Source organism: Rhododendron vialii, chromosome 8a, assembly GCF_030253575.1.
Source record: "Rhododendron vialii isolate Sample 1 chromosome 8a, ASM3025357v1".
Lineage (NCBI taxonomy): Eukaryota > Viridiplantae > Streptophyta > Magnoliopsida > Ericales > Ericaceae > Rhododendron > Rhododendron vialii.
The window spans coordinates 33,582,474-33,591,015 of record NC_080564.1 but is presented as its reverse complement, the minus strand read 5'-3'; the positions used below and the strand labels follow the sequence as shown (position 1 = coordinate 33,591,015).

At 38.8% G+C, this 8,542-nt stretch overlaps 1 protein-coding gene across 1 annotated transcript; it reads left to right on the top strand.

Moving 5' to 3' along the window:
- The first annotated feature begins 600 nt into the window (after positions 1–600).
- Positions 601–8,196, top strand: LOC131299236 (lysM domain receptor-like kinase 3). The gene is made up of 11 exons (XM_058324871.1): positions 601–1,618; positions 3,444–3,527; positions 4,220–4,504; positions 5,205–5,350; positions 5,448–5,537; positions 5,653–5,758; positions 6,405–6,556; positions 6,643–6,740; positions 6,831–6,978; positions 7,163–7,270; positions 7,709–8,196. Exons 1-11 carry the CDS (start codon positions 1,027–1,029, stop codon positions 7,871–7,873), a joined length of 1,974 nt encoding a protein of 657 aa, XP_058180854.1. The 5' UTR covers positions 601–1,026; the 3' UTR covers positions 7,874–8,196.
- Positions 8,197–8,542: the final 346 nt, after the last annotated feature.

Here is an 8,542-nt window from a genome sequence, read left to right as displayed (position 1 = left end):
GGTAAAATAGATAGTATTAGTTTAGTGTTCAAAGAGATATGAGTAGGTAAAATGAAAAAGTATACTGTTCACCGGCAATTTTGGCTATGTACTGGTGTAACAGTATTTAGGGGCCGTTCGGCTAAATAAGCCCCTTGGTTTTTTTTTTGTTGTCCGTATTCAAAAAAAATTCGTATTTGTTAATTTTTTGGGGATTATTGCTTATTCATGACAAGAGGAATCTAAAAAGTAAAAAATTACGATCGAAATCCATTTTTTTTAATAAAGACGAAAAAATTGGTTTATTTTTATTTTTATTCAAAAAAACTAGATTTCGATCTTAATTTTTTATTTTTTAGATTTCTTTCGTCATAACGAAACAATATTCCTAAAAAAATTGACGAAAAATTAATAAATGCGAAAAAAATTTAAATAAAAATAAAAAAATAAGCCACTTAACTTATTTGGCCGGTCCTTACTAAAGCTGCCGGCAAATATCTATGGGAGTGTGAAGTCTCTTTCAAATCCAGTCGCTTTCTCCCCTTTTTTTGACAGTCATTTCAGTTTACCAGCCCAGTCCTGTTTTTAAGCTGGAAAGGACCAATTCCCCTGTTTCACAGTCACTCCCATTTCCTCCCCCCTCCCGTCCTTCCATTCCATCCCCAAATATCTCCCAAATTCACACGACTCCTCAAATTCCCTGTTTTCTCATTAAAATCCCACCAAATCCACCCTCTCTCTCCTCTCTATGCATCTATCTCTGTTCCCAAGGAGACCCCAGTTTTCAGTTCAATAAAAAAAAAGGAGACCCAAATTCATCGAATTCCCATTCTTTTTAGCTCAATGTGACTATTTTTGCGAAACATTTGATCTTTTGCACTGAATCTTCCAATCAAATCTTTCTGGGTTTTTTCTATTCTCTCTTGTTGGTAGTTCAAGGGTAAATCCAAAACCATTGAGTTTCTGTGCTTCTCAGCTCAATCCGTCTAAATTTCGGTGAAGATTTGATATTTTTTTGGGTGAAAGTAAAGATTTGATCCTTCCAAGATGAATTTCTCAGCAAAACCTTTCTGGGTTTTCCTATTCTTTCTTGTTCTCCTCCAATTCCACTCACTCTGTTCCTCATACCCTACTCCACTAAACTGCACCGACACCACTCGCCTCTGCACCTCCTTCCTAGCCTTCAGCTCAAACCAAACCCTAACCCTGATCCAGAGCATGTTCGACGTGCTCCCGAACGACGTCACCGTCGAAGGAAACGGCCGTGACTACTTATTCATCAGAAAGAACTGCTCCTGTACTTCAAACAAGGAATACTTGACCGACACGACTTACACCGTCAGAGTTAACGGCGGATCCGTGCATGACTTGGTGGTTGAGGCCTACAATGGGCTGGCTTTCTTGCCCAACTTCACGCGCGAGGCACGTGCCGGGTCGGTGGTGTCGCTGCAGCTGTTCTGTGGGTGTTCTAGTGGACTGTGGAACTACTTGATGAGTTATGTGATGAGGGATGGGGATAGTGTGGCTTCATTGGCCAGTAGGTTTGGTGTCAGTATGGATAGTATTGAGAGAGTGAATGGGATTGAGAATCCTGATAATGTGTCTGTTGGGAGTCTTGTCTATATACCGTTGAATTCAGGTATTGTTTTCTTTCTTTACTTCGCATTTCTTTTTCTTGTTTTTTTTTTTGGCTTTTTACAGGACATTTGGATTGTGAGGAAGGGACAGAAAAGGAAAGGTTGGATTTAGAAACAAAAATGGACCATTGAAAAAAAAAACCCCAATTCCTTTCTTTTTCCCACCATTTCTTGCAATTCAAAGGGGCTGTAAGATGGATTCTTTTGTTTTCAACCCTAAGGGGGTTGGCCCAGCGGTCTAGACGTGGACTTAGGGGTTGCTTCCTCCCAAGTGTCAGGTTTGAAACGTCTCAAGTGCTATCAACTCCTTAGGCCAATCGCTTTGCTCTGGCTTTAATTAGGCTACCCGCATGTGGGTGGTGGGATTGGGCCCGAGGATTAGTCGAGGTGCTCGGAAAGCTGGCTCTAACACCTTAGTTATAAAAAAAGAAAAGAAATGATTCTTTTGTTTGCAATTGCTATGTGGTTAATTGATTCAGATTCCATTTTGTATCATGCTCGATGGAGTTTGACTCCTGAGTTTTAGATGGTGGGATATTTCTATTGAGTGTGATTGGAGGAAAGCTATGGAATGGACTACAATCACGGTATTCCTTGTAATGGATTTCATTTGGCGTGGTGGACCAGTTGAATTCTATTGCATTTATCTGATCCGGTTTTGAAGTGTTGTGGTTTAGTTGATAAGGATCTCATTTGTTGGCGATGTATAATGGAGTTCAATTCATGGGTCTAAATTGGTGAATCAGTTTATGGACTGTGTAGGAAGGCATGCAATTGACTACACTAAGGGCTTCCTTGATAGTTGATACATTGTAAATGCTTTATGAGGACCATTTATATACATAGTAATCAAATTCGCCCTAAACATGTGTAAGTAGAATTGTACGTTTGGAGTGTACCAGAACTGGTAGTATACTGGGCAAATATGAGCTTGGATCTAGTCAAGACTGGTTTATTGGGCAAATAGTTATCCCAAATAATAGCTACTTGTAATCCAATGAAAATGGATACATATAGTGGAAGGGTTTGGAAAGATTGAAAGATGGAGCAATACTAAGTTTGAGGTTAATTCAACCCATAAACAGACCTGCAGAAGCCAATGGTTTGGACCGAGGAAAATGCGTAATGTGTGTTGGTTTTGGTGTCATTCTATTAGAGTTCGTAGAACGGAGGTTGAGGCAGTGAGCATTGTTCTAGAACGTGGGTATAATTTCATGGACTGAAAAAATGCTGAAGCCAATAAGTGCAGTTAGTATAGGGAATGGGTCTTCTTTCATGTGAAGGGTCACAAAGGAAACTTCGATTTTGAATGATAGCGCGTATCAGAGAAACTTATTTCAAGAGGCCTTTGTATGAAGCAGACTTTGTGTATCAGTTAATTTCTCGCAAGGATTTCAGGGTGTCAAATTGTCGGCAAACAACCAGCTTGTGGTCTTAAAATTTTCCAAGGACCTCCCTCGTATAGTTCACACATGAATCTCTAGAACCAAAACCTCGTGAGAAGGATTTATATTGGACATTGCATGAATTGGAGATAGGTGAAACTACTTTCACTGTTGTACTCTATACAACCTCTTCCCGATTACATATAGAGAAGCAAATGTGTGAACATGTGATTTTTCGTCTCTTGTAAAGGCAGATTACGATTGTTTGATTGACTGGAAGAAAAAATGAGGGAGATCGGTGGGCTGGATGCCGATTAGTGTTGTTTTATAAATTTCATTCAGATAGTATAAACTGGATATGTGTGCTTGACTTGGTATTCCATGTTGTTTTGTTTACGTTCTTATTTTGATCCCTTTTTTTTTTTTTTTGGTGTGTGTGTAGCCCCTGGTGAGCCATATCCTATTGAGAATTACACTCCTCCGGCTTCTGTTCCTGTTCCAGCACCGTCTGTTCAAAGTAATGCAGGTAGGGGTAGTTCAGATGGTACCACTTATTTATGTGGTAATCCATTCTGTTGAACCTACGAACTATTTGACTGTAATCTGCTTATTGGCACATGGTGGCTCATTATCTAACAAATATTTTTGATGGAGAGAAGAATGAATTTGTATCTGCTTATAAATTGTTTAGAGCCAACAGAAGGTTGCACACCTAATGTGAGAATCAGGAAAAATGAATCATTTTGCTATTTCTCATCTAGTTTCCCTTTGAAGTAAAGCTGCAGCTGTGAAGGCAAGATCAAATAAAAACTGTGGCAATAAAGAACCAAAATTATAGAAGACATGCATGTTAGACACAAACACAACTAGGCATTTTCTCCCGTTGGGTTTATGTTAATAGTGAACTCCTCAAGAAAGGTAAATAATTTGCAGCTTGAAATTCTGTGGCAATTAGCATCGTAATTCTCAATACGGGACACTGCAATTCTCCTTATCTTTTTTGAACTCAAGGATTTTTCCTTTCGCTTCCACCATTTCCGATATTCCCAAGTTGTCCTACTAATATCAATTAAGATACCAAATCATTCTCCGTCTTGCAAACTCTGTATCTGTCAGTGATATTGTTGTCCATTTATGATTCATGTCATTAATTACCTGAAGTGCAAATTATGCAATGAAGTTATTTTCACAAGGTTTCTAAAGCTATTTGTTTTGCAGAAAATAAGGCTCACGTCCCATATTGGTGGATCCTTGGGAGTTTGGGGTTCGGTCTGGCTCTACTCGTTGTAGTAGTTATTTTTGTTTGTTTGAGAACATCGAGCTGCTTTGCTAAAACCCAAAAAAGTAATGGGCAAAATCTTGACGAGAAGACTTCTCACAAGTTCCAAATCCTCCGGAACACAAGCTTCTGTTGTGCTTCTGGGAGGTCCACCTGCTGCAAATCTAGGGATTGGAAGCAAACTGATGGGGAATCGAGTGACCGCCAGATGAATGTTCCTAAAGGTTTATAATCATGTACTACACTTGTTTACAACATGACCTGAAACTAACTGCATGCTATGGAGTGCATCATGCATTTTAATCATCATGTTTATCTTTATGAGTATGGAGTGGGGAATGAGGTTTTCTTTTTCCCATAGTATGTGTGGATCATATAATTGCAGATCATTTTGTTGGGCATAACGGTGTTTGATACAGGGGTTTGGGAGGGGGAATTGGACTAAAAGGAAAAGGAATGGACCTTGTAAAAGTTTGTCTTCTACGGAATAATAGTCTCATTTTTGGGTGGTTATATTTTGATACCATATATCCACATCGAGGGGTTTGTTCTAGAATTCTCAGCTCATAACTATGGAGACGAGAGATTTGATCTGGCCATCTGGCTTTTTTGCACAGAAAGTTTCAGACTAATACACGGTAGTTCGATGATGGTTGTTTCCCATTGGTTGTTGGTTTGTTTCGGGTAACCTCATGTGTTGAGATTTACAAACTTGTTTAGTTTGAAACTTGAATATGCAATTTGCATAGCACTGTAATCTCTCTCTCTCTCTCTCTCTCTCTCTCTCTCTCTCTCTCTCTCTCTCTCTCTCTCTCTCTCTCTCTCTCGCGCGCGCGCGCGCATTGAGAACAGAATTGTTCATTGTTGTTTTGTGGTGGCTTTTCTATCTTGGATTTATGCTGAGCCCAAGTGAATTTGCTGCAGCTATGGGGCCTGATGTTTTTGACTTGGAGAAGCCTGTGGTTTTCACGTATGAAGAAATTCTAGCTTGTACTGATGGTTTCTCTGATTCAAATCTTATTGGGCACGGAACTTATGGCTCTGTGTATTATGGCCTCCTTCGTGAACAGGTTAGCAACTATCTAATCTGCCTCTTGTCATGGTGTTACTCTTTCATAGAGTGATTCCCAAGTCAAATTATTATTTATATAATGTTGAATCTTTTAGGAAGTTGCGATCAAGAGAATGACTGCTACAAAAACTAAAGAATTCTTGGCCGAAATGAAAGTGCTTTGCAAGGTTCATCACACTAACTTGGTAATGTTCTAGACTTACTATTTAAGTGTTCGGTCTTTTTTTCTTTTTCTTAAGCTTGTTCTTACGGTCTTGAGAATTGCGGAGTTTTGACTCCATTTTGGCTTCATTTTGCAAGGTAGAATTGATTGGCTATGCGGCAAGTAGGGATGAGCTTTTCCTCATTTATGAACATGCCCAAAAGGGTTCACTTAGAAGCCATTTGCATGATCCTTTGAGCAAGGGTAAGATGAATTAATTGGGAGTGTCACAAAAAAAAAAAAAAGTTTTCTAAGACTGTCCATATCTAGCTGGGTCCAACTCTTTTAGTATCCAAAGCGTGATCATCAACTCGGCTGGTCTACTAGATGATATTAGTCCTGATAACGTCAGTATAAATTATGTCCCCAGATATTCTTGTTTGATGATCATACTGTGCTACTTATTTAATGATGCATCCCTTGTTGTTTTTGCTGTCCATTGCGAGGTACTTAAAATGATAAAGCTTTAACAACATAACTATTGTCTGTGTGTTCATTTATGAAGCTTGTAACCTGTTTACCGGGATGGGCTAGCTAGTTCAAATCCGGTTAGAAGCTGACTACGTTTTCATCCTAATATCTTGCTGTGGTCTTTGATATTTATCACACTCATTATGTATTTATTTTGTCGAGTAAAAACTGCTGGCAATATATATTCGTTCATCAAAAGTTTCAAATTAAACCTGACCTTGATATATAATTCTTTCTTTTTAAAAGTACACCTGGCTACTTAAGTTTTCAGGGGTGAATGTATGAGGGCAGAAACTAGGACCTCATAAATGTTTGGTGTATGCATTTGATAGCTTTGACTTGTTTGTTGCACTAAAACTTCCTAGTGATTTCTGTTCAGGTCAAACATCACTTTCTTGGATCATGAGGCTTCAGATTGTACTTGGTGCAGCTAGAGGTCTGGAGTACATCCACGAACATACTAAACCTCATTATGTCCATCGAGATATCAAGACAAGCAACATCTTACTAGATGGTGCTTTTCGGGCGAAGGTGTCTACCGATCTTACTTCAATGGTTCTGTTTTTGTAGCCCTACTATAGCAAGGGTGTATGATTGGTTTTGTCCTTTGTTTCTAGATTTCAGATTTTGGGTTGGCGAAACTAGTTGGAAAAACTACTGATGGAGAAGCTTCAGTAACTAAAGTTGTGGGCACTTTTGGTTATTTGGCTCCAGAGTAAGTATATATAACACTGTCAACCAGATTTGCTGACGGCAACAAACTCTTGAATTAAACATTGATCGCCTCCTCTTATGATTATTACAGATACTTGCGGGATGGCCTAGCGACAGTTAAAAGTGATGTTTATGCGTTTGGTGTTGTACTTTTTGAGATTATATCAGGAAAGGAAGCCATCACACGAACAGAAGGCATTGCACCTAAAAATTCTGAAAGGCGTTCACTGGTATCCATTGTACGTGTTACTGCAAGTCCAATAAGAAAGTTTCCTAATTTTGTGCTTCATATACCATTACAGATGAAATTTTTACTGTGAAAGTATATGTTAGATTTTATTAGAATAACTCAATGTTGCATGTCAGCAAATTTTTTTTTTCCCTCTCTTCTCACTGATTCTACTTGATGCTCATGAATTGCAGATGCTAGCAGCTCTCAGGAATTCACCTGACTCGATGACTATGTCAAGCATGAAACATCACATTGACCCTAATTTGATGGATCTTTACCCTCACGACTGTGTTTTCAAGGTACATTTTTCCCAATTTCTTGGTCAGAGATTTGGAATTGTTAGGGTTTGTCCCAAACTGATTAACTTTCAATTCCGAAACTAGTATATGTGCCTTAGGAGCCTCTCCACTCATTGCCAATTGTTTTTAGGTTCAATGCCTCCAAAAATTCTTGCAGGAATAGTAGGGTGTCTGTTGATAAATCGACCATATTTGGGTAGGAGACTAGAATGTAATGTTTTGGCCTTCAGCCTTCCCCTCTATAATCTTATCTATAAATATCTCCTCTATGTTTTCTTAAGCTTCTAGAAAAGATGTTATCCAAGTTATAAGATAATTGGTCAACTGAATACCGTTATAGAGGAATGCTGGAAAGAAACAAACATTTGTACTCTATTGTATTCAATGTTTGAGGTTGTAATGTGGTTTCCGACCTCTTTGTTCTATTTGTCGATGTAGGTGGCCACACTGGCGAAGCAATGCGTCGACGATGATCCCATTTTGCGGCCAGACATGAAGCAAGTTGTGATTTCCCTGTCACAGATCCTTTTGACCTCTGTGGAGTGGGAAGCAACTCTAGCTGGGAACAGCCAAGTATTCAGTGGGCTTGTTCAAGGACGATAGGTTATGGTGAACATACCATTGGAATCCTGCTGCTTTTGACGTGCTCCTTTTCTACTCTTATTTTTGGTTAGCAAAACCCTCAAGATTCAACACCTTCTCCCCTTGTTTCCACTACTATCTCTTCTGACCTGCGTAGTTTGTGTTTGTATAGTTGCATAGAGGTTCGACCGTAAGTGTTTTGTGTTGTGGTGTTCATATGTGTAATTCATCGTTCCATTTTTCTTTCATTTCGTGATGTATCCTTTCCAGACCCGCTTTGTGTTGCAATTTTGATATCATATTGAGGCGTAATGACGGGAGTTGATGAAACCTCTCTTTTCCAATCACATCTCTTGATCTGAAACTACTGTGTATTTTTTTTTTTGGTTGTTGATAAGCATCTCAAACTACTGTTTCCCTCTGTTGTTATAGAAAAAAGGACTTGAAAGAGTTTATATTTTGATCCCTTTTGAACCCTAGATTGGATTTGGAAGTTTGAATGTTGGTAATCCGTAATTGATATCATACTAAGTTGGAAGGTTGTACTTTCTTACATCGAATAGCAACAAATGCCGTGTCTATAGTAGAAAAGCTTGCTTTCCAGTACTCGTTCCATCCCTTTTAAGTACCTATCACTGGAAATTCAACTTTTTTACTCCTTCTGTTCTGTCCCTTTATAAGTATTTATCA